At 35.3% G+C, this 14,554-nt stretch overlaps 4 protein-coding genes across 4 annotated transcripts in view; 3 read left to right on the forward strand and 1 right to left on the reverse strand.

Annotated features, from left to right (window-relative positions):
- Positions 1–14,554, forward strand: part of LOC110383435 (putative nuclease HARBI1) — a 244,366-nt gene that overhangs the window by 187,044 nt on the left and 42,768 nt on the right. The window lies entirely within an intron of this gene.
- On the forward strand, positions 166–8,213 carry LOC110381050 (uncharacterized). The gene is made up of 9 exons (XM_049842734.2): positions 166–677; positions 1,155–1,239; positions 3,167–3,326; positions 4,202–4,329; positions 4,576–4,752; positions 5,359–5,458; positions 6,238–6,570; positions 6,940–7,102; positions 7,467–8,213. Exons 1-9 carry the CDS (start codon positions 550–552, stop codon positions 7,669–7,671), a joined length of 1,479 nt encoding a protein of 492 aa, XP_049698691.2. The 5' UTR covers positions 166–549; the 3' UTR covers positions 7,672–8,213.
- On the reverse strand, positions 9,115–10,826 carry LOC110381060 (RNA-binding protein 45). The gene has a single exon (XM_021341248.3). It carries the CDS (start codon positions 10,644–10,646, stop codon positions 9,210–9,212), a length of 1,437 nt encoding a protein of 478 aa, XP_021196923.2. The 5' UTR covers positions 10,647–10,826; the 3' UTR covers positions 9,115–9,209.
- The window catches only part of Fzr (fizzy-related), a 42,234-nt gene continuing 39,870 nt past the window's right edge, over positions 12,191–14,554 (forward strand). Inside the window, exon 1 of the mRNA XM_021341247.3 lies at positions 12,191–12,825. Coding sequence (XP_021196922.1) covers positions 12,678–12,825 — 148 coding nt within the window. The 5' untranslated portion in view covers positions 12,191–12,677. The remainder of the gene's footprint in view (positions 12,826–14,554) is intronic.

A 14,554-nucleotide genomic window follows, 5' to 3' on the forward strand; every position in this document is an offset into this window, starting at 1 on the left:
AAAACAATAACAAAATATATTTATTGAGATTTCGAGAATATCTTCTTCCTTTTTCTGACAATAAAGACAATGTCAAATTGTATGCCAAAATGGTGCCAAAAACGCTTTGGTACACGAACTAAAATTTATTGCCTTTCTATGTCCATCTCTTTCTAGTGTAAAGTGATTAAAATATGGCTATCCTGTTGTCAGAAAAAGGTAAACAATAGCTCGTGGAAATGCAATTTAATGTTTTCTGTATTCCGCTTGAAGACTTCGCCTGCTTTCCTTTACTTTTCATGACGAAATGCCGATCTAATAATAGTGCCGCTTTTTGTTTGTTTTTCGTTTTAATATGCCGGCTGTAGTCGCGTCTTCACTAAAAATAATGTAACCGGTATTGAGTAGTGTTAATTTTGGACCGGCAGGTAGCGGGGCCAAATCATATTTTCGGCATCCGCAGTAACACCTCGCCTCGTAACTCGAGGAGTATAGAACGTTGACATTCCTATAACATTCTCTATCGAATACGTACGCTTTAGTCTTAAGTTATAACTTAAAACAAAAAAAATGAAGAACAAGTACAGGAATACGGACTCATCAATAAAAGCTGGTGATTTGATCCTCACTGAACAACCTTTCGCGTTTGTTTTGTCTTCTAAAGAACAAGGAAGCCGGTGCGATAGTTGTCTGGAAAAGTAAGTAACTTAAAACAAGTTAAATCCTTAAAAATTTACATTACAGTTTCATGTACAATATCTGTTAATTTATAATTTTTTGTTGCTCTTCAATTCATAGCAGTTCAAAAGTTCTCTGAAATAAATAAAGCATTATATGATTTTTTAAAATTTTTTTCAAGCATGGCTATTTTTGTTTAGGTTACTTAGTTATAAACATAGGCATCCATATTTTTGTAAACTATTTAAAGTTTTTTAAATGCATTTTATTGACATTGAATAGATTTTTGTAATAATTTTCGATGAACCTACATTCTCAATTAGGTTTAATTACATAATGTTACTTATAACATAAAAAAATTGATTTACTTATAAAACATGATAATGATACTCATATTGTTAATAATTGACATTGAAATTCGCACACACGTGTTGCACCTGTATTTTTAAACATGCATCAGTAAGATCTCTCGATGACCGTGTCATGTTGCATTTCAGGGGCAAAGTGCTGAAATGTTCAGGATGCCAGTTTGTCTACTACTGCGGCCGAGCGTGCCAGAGAGATGCGTGGGCCGATCACAAGGTATGTTCCTACATTTCACTTAGAGTAAGCATTACTTGGTAACAGTTATGGTAGCAGAATGTTGATGGTAGAAGTTTTACAAGAAAAAGGCTTACGACAATTTTTGAAAAAAAAAAAATTATCAGACAAAAAAATAATTAAATGATTATTTCAGTGGGTGAATCATTTACTAATTAAATGCAAGTTTCATTGGTGGTGTCTGAATTGTCTTTCAAAATGATGAGATTTTAGATTACTTACAGAAACCTAAAAAACTTTAAAATCTAAGGCTTGGCTTAGGGTGACCATGACTAGTTACTTCTACGGACTGTCCCTACAGTCTTTTCATGTCATGGAGTTCCTTAAATGTTAGCAAGGATGAAATAAAACCTCATTAAACCATAATATAATCAAATTAAAAACTTTAATAAAAAAAAAATTGTTATCAGTACAATGTTGAAAATGTACGCAAATCATAGGCGCCCATTAAAGTTAAGGTAGCAATAACGAAGCAGCAATAAACTGGTTGGCCATGACAGCCAAATGTTGCAACTTCATCATCAAAAGTCGTTACTTCTAAAACGAATGTGTTAAATAAATATTAGTACAACGCGCCTCGTTATCCCGTACTATACACAAACATTATGACATGGTTAGCACGTAATTCTTCTTGGCAGCTCCGCCTAAAGTTTTGTATTTTATTTTCGCGAACTGTTCGCTCGATAACTGTCGGTCCGATACAAACAGCGGCTGAGATATCCGGAATAACTGCGCCGACGCACGTCAAATGACACCTGACGTCAGAGGGCGTTGTGTAACGGCTTCTTTTTTTAAAAATCAATGATTAGTCGAATGCAGATGATCCTAAAATAAGTACATGATGGAAATTAATCATAGTTCTGCTATGGTTTTGGCGCGTGTCAGTGACTTCGGCGTGACCAAATTAATCTTCCTCGACCTAGTAACCTTTTCCGAGTTACTGCCAAGGTTTACTTTTAGCTGGTTTAAAATGTCTGTTGCTTAGTAGATATTAACTTATTACCGAACACCTTTTCCGAAAAGTGTTTTGCTTAAAAATATAATATGTGACTGAGAAAAGAAATAGCTCATTCTTCTTCAAAATAGGTAATGATTCTTTTAAACGAGAAAAGTTTCTAGTCTTGGTTTAAAGGAGAAAAGTTTCCTTATTTATTGTAGAGATTTCCTAAAAATTGTACAAATCGTATTTGACCACTTCAGCGATTTATCCCTAAGTTGTTTCGAGGACTTCTAACTTCGTCTAATACCAACTCTATTTGTCAGCGTACTCGCTCTTTCAATCTTCGTCTGTCAAAGGTCCCAGTCACGTATGCTTGTGATTCGAAGCAGACATTTCATGGCTAGCTGCCATTCTCGTGCAATTGAAGCATCACTTTTTCATTTTATTTCAGCTCCAACTACTCTATTTACGTACCAAACGATGTTTAAAAATTTCACGTACATCCAAATGATATTTTTAAACATAATTCAAAGAGCAAATGGATCATAACTCAGAATATAAAAGTGTTGAATGAAATGATACGTTTCCTCAGCGAGTTTTTATCATATCCTGGTTCAAGATGTATTTTAAAATTAGTTTACGTTGTAGGAATGTACTCGTGATGTTATTTATGCTGTTTATATTCGAATGTACGAGTTTAATCTTCTTCTCGAAAATATGTCAGTTTTTATTTATTGTTCGTTCAGTAAAAGATTTAGGAAGAAGTTACATAATACAATATAGGTGTAATCTGTTACATTTTACATAAAATGGTAAAATGTGGATGGCTTTTGATTTCAACTAATTCCAAAATCCAATTTGATTGTATTTTTTAGAACTTTTATCGAAATATATGTTTCTATAAACACAATTATAATTCTACAGAAAAACTAAATGTGCAGCAGTAAATTATTACACCTTAATTTCCAGTGGGAGTGTGCGAACTTCAAAAGGGTGGCTCCGAAAGTGCTGCCCGACGGAGCTCGCATGCTGGCTAAGATCATCAACCGCCTGTACCGAGGAGATGGCCATTCCTTCAGATCGTTCTACTCCGGGACCTCGTTCCGGATGTGGAAGGACTTGATGTCGCGTGAGTCCGTGATTATATTTTTATTACTATTTTTCGACTTCTAAAACTCATAATATCCAATAACTAATATTTGTGAAGTTATAGTTAGGAAGCTAGAAGTTTGAGAAACGGGAGCTTCCCCGGTTATTTTGACAGTTTTTTTATTTCTTGGAAAGCTGGTATAGTTGCTTATATTAAATGTTCTTTTAAACGCAACTAGTACCACTACCGATTTTTTAAGATATTAATTATGTTCGTAGTATAAAGACTAACAAATACATCGTAAGTTAAGGCAAACACTAAAATCCAGATATCATTTTTTATTGAACGGCATCAGCATAAAACTCTTGACCGACCCCATTTAGACTCAATTCATCATTTAAGAAATATCGAATGATTTACGATAGAGTTTCGCGCCAACTATCTACCGTTCAGTTCACCTGTTCTGCGTCATTGGGCGAAATAACAAACAGACTCGAATAATATTTGTTATTTATTTGTAGTATTTATAGCCTCTTGATTGTTTCCATTCTAAGAATATAAATCCATTTGTAATGTTGATAGTGTATCGGCTTTTCGGCAGCCTCCTGTTTTGTTTATTTTGAGGGTTTATTACGTACAACAGGTAATGGTTGCTTTAATGATAAGGCCGAATATATCGTATTTCATAGAAGGATTCTTGTAATTTTTATGTAATCCTTTTTACTTGGCCACCGAGAGTTATGAAATGAAAGTGGGGTGCTAACTTTTTATTTATCGCTAATCTGATATAGATGATTAGATCGTCTATTTAATAAACTTTTAGTCTAATGCTATGAACCGTTCTGACTTAAATTATACTTAGAACATGAGTTTACGGAAATTATTTTGCTGACTTTGATTTATTGTCTTTGCAGATTACTCAGACTTAAAAGCCGATACGAAAAGGATGGATCATTTCACCTCTCTTTGCGTTGTACTGTACGAGTTTCTAAAAGACATATCACTGCCCAACACTGTAGAACTTATGGGATTGTATGGTAGGGTGAGTATCATTTTGTTATTTGCAGGACATATTCTCCAAAAAACTTTTTTTTTGTCTTTTATATTTATTTTATTTAATGATTATATATAAGAAAATAACATTATTGTTGACTCTATATTATGAGCAGCGGATTCTGCTTTTTTTTCCTTTTGGCCTTTTTTTATCGTAATTTTTACAAATTTTATTGGCTTTTTGGAAAATGAAATTTTAATAATTTTGGTACCTATTCTAATATATTAATTTCAGATGGTAATAAACAGCTTCATGATCCTAGACATCGACATGAACTCGATCGGCACTGGCATTTACTTGGCATCCTCTATATTGGACCACAGCTGTGATCCGAACGCCGTCGCCACGTTTGACGGCAAGACTATTAACATCAGGGCTATTAAGGACATGTTCAGCTTGGATTGGAATCAGGTAATTTAATTTTTAATTTAGATTTTTTAAATCTTGTGTTTGACGCAAAATTGTTTTACATGACAATGGACCCTCATAAATGGGAAAAAATACGGATCTTGAAAGAATAAAGACAATGTTTTTGTTTTTTTTTTAATGTCACAAGTGACTACCTTCTGTTGCAGTCCATTTCTATAGTAGTCCACAAAGTCCTAATAAAATCTTATCTTACGTAACAGTACAAGAATATTTCACTGATACCATAAACGCCAGTAAGGGCCAGGCCACAACAGTGCGTTGCGGCGTCGCATCGCAAAAACAACATTGCACAGCTATGCGATTAATATGATATGCGTCGTTGATTTTTGCGTTGCTGCGGCGTCGCGACGCACTGTTGTGGCCTGGCCCTATGTTCTATTCTATGCAAATTTGTGTATTAGTGCGTTGTGCGGCGTCGATGATTTTTGCGATGCGACGCCGCAACGCACTTTTGTGGCCTGGCCCTAATGAGCTGCTGATATTTTTTTCCGGCATGCACTATGGTGGTGCGTGGGAAATTTAGAATAGAATTATGAATTTAGGTACATTTCTTCTAATTTTATTCAATAATTCTTCCATTATTTTCAGATGCGAATATCATACATCGACTTAATGAAGACGCCGTACGACCGACAGTCAGAGCTCCTTCAGAACTACTACTTCTTATGCCAGTGTGACAGGTGCATGGGTAAATGCTTTAGATGTGCCTACTAATTTATACTTCGGCATGCTCTATCTCCCTCTATTGTAAGTCACCAGGGTGAAAGGGAGAATGTGTTATTGGCGCCCAACGTGGGACTAGACTGCGTTTTACCCGTTGTAGTAGGAGCACAGATATACGCGAGACTCGATTGATTTTCTAATGTTTTATTATTAGCGGCATATAAGCAGTTGACTCATTTGAACACTACTGCATAAATAATTATGCTAAGATCAAAATCGGTCACTTTAGGACGAGTTCAGTGTCAGAGGAATTTCCCCAGACCTTTGTGGTGTTAACTGTTTTACCCTAATTTTTCTACGGTCCCTATGTTATAAGTTAACTCAGAAAGTAGGCAACTCACAGCATTGTGAATTTGTGACTAAATTGACTGTCCAGTTTTTATAAATTCCAACAGAGAAAGGTGTTAGGTTAGGGATCGATATAACTGCTTATATTGGGTAAGAATGATTTTATTTTGCTAGTTGATGAGTACAGAATACACAAAACCCTGGTGACTTTTCAATTCAACATACAGCATCCTTCTGTGATGTTTGTAGTTTAGCTTCGTTGCTCATTCATAAAACAAATATAAATTACATTCAAAGAAATCATATCATTGTTTACTGACTGAAGTACCCCTGCCCCTATATTTTTGTTACTTTTTTATTTAAACTATTAGCTATATTTCTCTCTTCCGCGTTGCAAAGCATGCTCAATTATATACTGCACTGTTTTACACAAAATAATCAGCTAGAACATTTCAGATGAAAATCAGATCAAGTATGTGCACGGAGCAACTTGTCTAAACAAACAATGTGATGAACCAGTCAGCATTCCTTGGAAAGAAGACTGTATATTAGTCAGAAAACCTGAGAAGGCGGAAGAAAATGGAGAATCAGCCACAGATAATCAAACTGTGGAGAAAATTGATGAGAATTCTGCCTTAGTTGCCGTTAATGGCAATGATAGCAAGGAGGATGCTTTACATTGCAAAGAGTGTGGCACTAAGTATACGGAAAAGCATGTTGATGTCTTTGTGAAGACCATGGAGTTTACACATGTGCATTTACAGAATATGGAAAGGGCGTCTGTGGCTTGTATCCTTTTTAAACAATTTACACATTACTTCCATGTATACATTCCAGAATATCTTAAATGGACATAAACCAGTTCTCGTTTTAAGACTTAAAATCTTAATACCTACATTCAATAGTCAGGAAAGTTTACTATAGACTTTCAGTTTTTATCAAGGTATTAATATTCAAGAGATCTCTTTCATTCATGGTGCAGTACTTGGGCGGAGACTGCATGAATTTGTCTAGATTTACTTATATTTTTCATCTTCGTTTCTGATGTCTTCCTTCAAGAAGATGAGGAAACTGGGGCCAAATTCAAATTGGTCCTTCTTTATTAAATTTTTTATTTATTTCCATATCTGTCCATCAAAATCCTTAACCACCATCCAGACGTGGATGTATGTCAATACTGCCTGGACCGGCAGGAGGGGGTGTTGCACCCTCTCAACGTGATGCACGCGCAGACACTAGACCACGCCTTCGATGCACTCATACAGGTCCAGCTGTGGGAGAAGGCTTGCTTGTATGCTGAGAAACTCATTCCTTGCTTTAGGTGAGTTCAGATGTTCTGTCCTTAATCCCCTTTATTTGTAGTCTTCATTGAGCCTGTGGTAAGAAATGTCGCTCTCGTATCGGTCTGTTCTACAATAGACGAAAAAAAAAGGCAGTTGATACATTGAGCAAGAGTCTGATTTTATGCAAAATAGTTTCTGTATGCATGCATTTGACTTGAGCAATGATATCATCATTTCCCAAGCCTTTTCCCAACTCAAAGGTTGAGTACCTGTGTTTTACAAGGGGCGACTTAAGCAATGACAAAGGAGTTGAGTAAAAATGGAAGAATCGTGTTTCCTCTCCTTCCTGAAACCAAAAATTGTAAAGTAGCACATTAATCATATTCCTTTTATGTCTTCCAGGTTCTACTACGGCGACAGAAATCCTTTACTAGGCCTTCTTCATCTGAAATATGGGAAGATCTTGCTATTCAAGATGGAGGTCGACAAAGCACTGGCCCAGCTGAAAACTGCTGAAAAGATAATCAAGATGACACACGGAGACCGACATCCACTTTATAAGCAACAGCTTTTACCTTTACTACAACAAGCAATAATGGAATCGTGAATTTGAATTTTAGTGCCTGTAGTAATAGGGGTCATTTTAGTATTTAATGTGGTTTAAACTTGAAACATTGAAACTACAGCGATATTTTAGTGCAGTTACACAAGTAATCTGTGTGTAAGGAACATCTTTTTAGGAGTATAGTTAAGTTTTCATTGGAATTCTTTGCCTAGAACTTTGAGACACCATTAGAACTTCATGAAAATATACAATAGGTCGTCTTTTTCAATAAAAGTGTACAAGAATTTGATATAATATTTTTAAGACATTATTTAGCTTTTTGTGTCACTTATGTATTGAGGGTAGGGACATAGTAATTATCTGGTAAAATATAATGTAATTGTGATAATTTTAAATCTACTCCCATATAACTAAGAAGCATACTTAGATGAAATCTAGAACATCAGATTAGATATTAAAGTGACCTTACCGTAATGATAATTATTGTCAATTATTTTAATAAGTCACAAGGCTGTGTGTGCAATAAATTGGGTTAAGTTGTCGTAATTAGAGCCTTTTTTAAATAAATTAATTTTTAAGTCTGACATGTTCTTTTTGCTTCTACCTACTTAACATTCACAGGAAAGGACAATGCTCATGAAGTATGAGAAAAAAACCCAGGCCCGGCGCAAAAGAAATGTAACTCAAAATATAGGTAATAATAAGTAATTAAATATTACATAGGGGGCATTATCGAAATCAGTGGCTATATGTGTGAAATTGCTATTCGAATTTTAACATCTGCGGTACATTGCTACTCAAGATTTTAGAGGTAACATAATGTGTTAGTAAAAGGAACAGCAAACAGATACAATTGTGGTTTAAGAGTGTACATAATGACATGTTTATAGCAACTTCTCCACTATTTTACCTACTTTTACAAGATAATAGGATGATAGAACTAAAACAGGATATGAATGTACTTTTCATTTTAATAATAACGCTTAAAAGTCATCGATTCTTTATTTCTAACACGACGAGATCCAAAAATGTTGCGGGATGCGCGAACTGTTCCTCATGTCTAGCCCACCCTAAGTAATGTAAAACGCTCATGACGCGATGACGTGGGCGCTGCAGCCTGTACTTCGGTATTGATTTATCTTTTTGGAGAAGCTTATTACTTGCCATATTACTTGTTTGTTGTTTCAGATAGCACTTTAATTAAACTATAAGCCCCAGCTGCTCATGTTACCCCTTTAAAAAATCAAATAGCTATTTCATACATTTAGCCATTGATTTCGATGATGCCTCCTATGCAGTATTTCATTACTTATTATTACCTATAATTTGAGTTACTTTTCGTTTGCGCCGGGCTTGGGTTTTTTTTGAGCATTGTCCTTTAGATATGTCTTGTCCATGTTGTTAAATCAATATGGGAAGAGAGCAGAAATCTTTGAAATGAGCAATACATTTCATTGATTTCAGCTCAAGAATAATGTCCTTAAATTTGTTAATATTATTTATTTGTCCAAGCTACAATGTCTTAATAAAAGTTGTCAGTAGTTGTCCTCTAGTCCTGCTGGGTGGATGACACTGTCAAGTCAGTCAACCTGTTCGTCCTTTTCCGAATCAAATCTGCGTTTCTTAGCACGAGACTCATCTTCCGCTTCTAACACTTTAATACGCACACCACAAACCTCCGCTCCATGCAACACCTTTATGGCTTCATCTGCAGCTCTTACAGTTGCATAACGAGCATATCCTACTGTCTTATTGGGCAAAGTGTACACATTGATAAGGTCCCCAAATCTACAGAAGATGTCACGCAAAACTGTCAGTGGTGGCGGGTGAGGCTTACAGACTAAGAAACACCTTTTGGCAACAGGGCAGTCAATGTCAGCGAGAGGCTTTGGAGGAGGCAGCTTCACACTGCAGTAGTTCAAGTCACTAGCATCAGGGGTTTTGTCATCTGCCTTAGTAGCCATTTTGAGAAGCTTAGACGCTTCAGCAATAGCTTCTGTTAACTTAGCTAGGTCAGGGGAAGATGTGTGAGTAGAGTTCATGGCATTCTTTAGGTTATAAGTTACAGTAGATAATTTGTTAAAGTGATTATGCATTTCAGACCTAGACTTGTCAGGCTTAACATAAATTTTCATACCAGGGGGATACTCAAACTCATTCAGTTTTTCAACAGCATATGCTGCACAGATGGGGTTAGAGTATGAAGCGGTACCTTTACCACAAGGGCGCGTCATATCAACATGATATTGGCAATCAGTTAAACCTGGTATGAGGTCAAATAAGGTTTCAACATGCATCTGGGATAAAGCAGGAGAACACATGAAGTGAACAGTAGTGTAGCCCTTAGGAGTAGTTCTCATTAAGGACATGAGATCTGTACTCCCACTGCTACTGGAAGGGATGTTGACCAAGTCATTAACACTTGACTCGAAAGCAGATTCAGTGCGTTTGGCAGACCCCCTTGGCAATGCAAAAATAGCGCGATACTTTCTGTCACACTCTTCAAAAGCAACAGCTGCTTCAGAAAATTTACTGAATGTGACGTATGCAAAACCTCTCGATTCACCTGTCACGCGGTTTCTTTGAATGATAACTGACTCGACAAACCCGTATTTAGCAAAGGCTGCTTGTATATCTTTTTCAGTGCATACGTATGGAATAGTTAAGAATAGTCTTTTGTATTTGTCGTCATGATTGTCATCAGTATGGATGTCTGACCGATTGGTCGCAACCATCACTTTTAGGGCTCTACCGGAGCCCTTCAGCGATTTCATATGCATAGCTTCTAAAGCATAAGCAGCTTCAGATGTTTTCGAGAACTTTATGAATACAACTCCTTTCGATTGCCCGGTTTGATGGTTGCGTGGCATTCTAATGTCCTCAATAGTGCCGAATTTTGAAAAAACTTCCCTAAAATCTTCTTCTGTAAACCGCCGTTCGCAAACAATGAATAGTCTCGAATGAGGAGGTGAATCTTCCGAATTTTCCTCATTTCGTTTAGGTCCATAGTTACTCATTTTCGCCGGTGTTTTCTTCTGTCGGTATTCGATTACCCGAAACTTTACCAAGAGTGAAAAGTTGAATATTCCATTAACCTAGCCGATCAGGATCTGTTTATTAAATAAATAGGAATTTAAGCGATAGATAGACAGCAGTTTTTGTACACAAATTATTGACAAAATTATTACTGTCAAAGTCAAGATGTTGTCAACCAAAGACAAATATCTATCTATCATATCATATCATAGACTAGACTTATTACTTCTTAATAAACGTAGGAAAAGTCTAGAAGGGAAAGTTTTTGTTCGTTTATGCTCCTGCTCCACCTGCGTTAGCGTTAACGTTAATGTCAATGGCCAACTACACGTTACTTATAGCATTAAAAATGCGTGTTGGCTACACTTACGCAAAGAGTTAATCCCTAATGCTACTGCTCCACCTGCGTCTTAACGCGTTAAATTTTGGCATTACGCAGATGTGGCCAACATTTTAATGTCAATTTATACTAATGGCAATATAAATAGCATTAAACGTTAAGCGATAACTCGGGTGTCGGTTTTTTGGACGCATCAAAGGGTTTTAGTGCGTAGCTTAGAGCGCTAAGTGATGTTGGCTACATTAATGCCATCTCATTGCACGCATGCAAGGACGAGTGTAAATACTTTGTTTAAGTTGTAACTGCATTTTACGAGCACGATAATGGAATGGTCAAATGAGAAAGCTTTAGTTTTTAGAATTATTTTGTGTGTCTGAGTTTAATCTCTTTAATGTATGTTAACGCGTTACTTCATGAGGGATTAACTCTTTGCGTAAGTGTAGCCAACACGCATTTTTAATGCAATAAGTAACGTGTAGTTGGCCATTGACATTAACGTTAACGCTAACGCAGGTGGAGCAGGAGCATCATGAAGTAACGCGTTTGAAAATGCGATTTTTAATATGTTAAGCGCAGTAAATTATCGTAAAGTTCTTCAAAAAGTTACCATAAATACCACTGCCCCACTAGGTATTATTATAAAGTTGAAGATTTTTTGCTGAATTTTCTAATTTACCTAATTATTTGAGAAACATAATCTTAAAGAGGGAAGTAAAATACTTAATCCAGATTAAAAACTAAAGAAAACATTTCAATTGTAAAGTAAGAAAAATATCTCGATATTTATTTATGAAAAATATACAATCCTACTAATATTATAAACGCGAAAGTTTGTATGTATGGATGTATGGATGTTTGTTACTCTTTCACGCAAAAACTACTGAATGGATTTTAACGAAACTTTACAATAATATAGCTTATACATCAGAATAACACATAGGCTACAATTTGTAAACATATTGTTCGAAATACTAAACCTGCGCAGACGAAGTCGCGGGCACCAGCTAGTACTTCATATAATAGACATTATAAACTATTTAAAATTAAAATAAAATACGGGTATTCTCAAAAATTATAAATAATATTTTTTAAGTGAAATATACAACGAATACTAGCGCCATTGTTTAGCAATACTTTTGTTGATCTCAAATGACCGTTGTATTCAAAGATAAAATTTTTTTTTGGTCTTGCAACATCTTTTTTATTTATGCTGTGACAGTCCGCGAAAGAATTATTTTATCATTTTTTTACTGAAATCTAATAATTTAACACGTAAAATATTGATCAGAATCCTTAAATTGTGTCTGTGGAACTTTACAATATCGGTATACAAAGTATTGTGGGACAATATCGTTATGTGCGTTATCTTTCAGTAGCCGTGGACGATGTGTTCTGTTGCGCTATGGAGCATGTCCAATGTAGTCAAATGGTACTCAGCAGTCGGTGAGAGCGCTCCTGCCTCTGATGTTGTTTGTTTTGGCTCCGGACACTGAAGTAAACAGTGTGTTCGGAACTTATCATCGGCGGACGATGCTCGATTGAGGACAAACCTGTTTCATAAAATATTCTAGTCTACATTCTTCCATATACCCTCAAGTTTTTGTGATTTAGACTATTTGAATTTGGTCAGTTATTGTGTGGGACTCTTGATTAAGGACTGGTAACGTGAAACATGTTCAGTAAACATTACGAGACCAGGCTGCTGCAGCAATGCAGCCCCCTGAGTAAGAAGCAGTGCATCAGGTTCCCAGCAGAACACACAAATGGAGACAGATTTACGCCGTGCAGGGCTGGGAACAACTGGCAGACAGCATTTCAAGGTGAGTTTAGTAGTTATCAACCTTCATTGTGGTGGCTAATATCAAAATAATCAGAAATGATGCAGGCGTTGTTTCGAAACTAGAACATGTCGAAGGTTAAGGTTACAACAGCTATGTTGTCATGTTCTAAGTTCAAAATGTAATTACACAAGGGTTCACAATCATTTAGGGCACTGATAAGCTATTGAGTAAACTTTGAGGAACTTCATTTTAATTTTCTTATCTTGAGCGCTTCTCACAAATTGTTCCTTATTATTGGGAAATCATTGGATTTGTATTGATTTATCATTTTTATTGCTATTGGCGTTCTATAAATGAGTTTGTATTATTATTTGCATTTAAAATTCAAACTAATTAATTTTAATTTAATTTTCACAATCATAGTAGTGGGTAGAACAAAATCTCAATAACTATGCAATTTAAAAAAATCTTGTTATTTTTTTGTGTTATGTATTTTTGTACAATAAATATATTTTTATTCTGTAACTAAATTCAATAGAAATTATATAGCCAATAAAATTCAATAGTGAACGGGTAACGCAGAATACTTTGCCATTCAGTACTCTAATACTGAATTTTTAGTTAAAGAAGTAGTAAAAAAGAATCTTCTACTTTATGAATCATTCTAGCAGTCACAATAAGCTTGTGAAAATTAATCAGTGTTCATTTCTGACTTGACTGACTTGACTGCACTGTGACTAATTACAATGCAAAACAAATTAAATGCAATAATTAACTAATCTGCTACCTAAAGAATCTATTAATAATGACCATAGCTGATAAGAGATGAAGAATTGTATTATAAAAAAAAAAACTATTGTCATAATTAACTCAAGGTAAATTCTTATCACTATAGTTATATGACATGCTACCTGGAATCCATTAAGCTAATCACCCAAAAATAACACTAATGGAATTTCATTAATTGTATTATAATTTCCTTAAGTAGTCGCTGGTATAGTTATCGGCATGGATATTGAGCCCTGACCTTACCGCACAAAATCGCCGCTCCTCAATCCTATTGGTTAATATTTCTTGGTTCCTCCACTCCGCAGCCTAGCTCCACTCCGGTAGACAGGCAGCCTTTGTACATAGTAAAATTTTGAAATAAATGCATTTGCTATACTATATATATTTAGTGTGTAGTGGGGTGTATAGGCTATATGTTTAGGGTGTATAATGTTACCTATATAGTATAAATTAATAACTTCCCTGTTCCATGAGTCATACCTATATGTTGTGTCTGCATGTTGGACAGTGAAGTGGTTAATAATAACAAATTTAATGTCATCCTCATGGTGTATAGGAAAATAAGCCAAATAACGCATTAAAATGAGGATAACTATTTGGCTAGGTATGATCAGACGCTAGGTAAATTCCTAATTTAGTAAACAAATTGTATTGTTTTGACTAAATATGTTTGGTGAGTTAGGTAAGTTGGTCCTAATCGGTTAAAAATATACTGTATTTTTTTAGTTACTATGTCAAAACAAGCAAATCCTCTTTTAAATAAGTATTTTTTTTTAAATTGGATGGTACAGTAAGTACTGATTTTATTTTAGATTGGTGCAGCCTGTTTTTTTCTTCCAAACTCTGATGGTACCATTTAATGTTTTACCCCATACAAAGTCACCAGTGTCATCAGACAAAAGTTTTTCCATTCTTTTTATTACATGGAATTTACATTATGGCAGTGTTAGTTGTAAGAAAGTCTTTTTTCTCTATCTGT

This window comes from Helicoverpa armigera, chromosome 5 (assembly GCF_030705265.1).
Source record: "Helicoverpa armigera isolate CAAS_96S chromosome 5, ASM3070526v1, whole genome shotgun sequence".
Lineage (NCBI taxonomy): Eukaryota > Metazoa > Arthropoda > Insecta > Lepidoptera > Noctuidae > Helicoverpa > Helicoverpa armigera.

Bases quoted from the DNA above. Each gene is read 5' to 3' on its own strand.
- LOC110381060 (XM_021341248.3), bottom strand. From the start codon at position 10,646: ATGAGTAACTATGGACCTAAACGAAATGAGGAAAATTCGGAAGATTCA.
- LOC110381050 (XM_049842734.2), top strand. From the start codon at position 550: ATGAAGAACAAGTACAGGAATACGGACTCATCAATAAAAGCTGGTGAT. The intron at 678-1,154 runs GTAAGTAACTTA...GTTGCATTTCAG, and splicing joins TGCGATAGTTGTCTGGAAAA to GGGCAAAGTGCTGAAATGTT. The intron at 5,459-6,237 runs GTAAATGCTTTA...AGAACATTTCAG, and splicing joins CCAGTGTGACAGGTGCATGG to ATGAAAATCAGATCAAGTAT.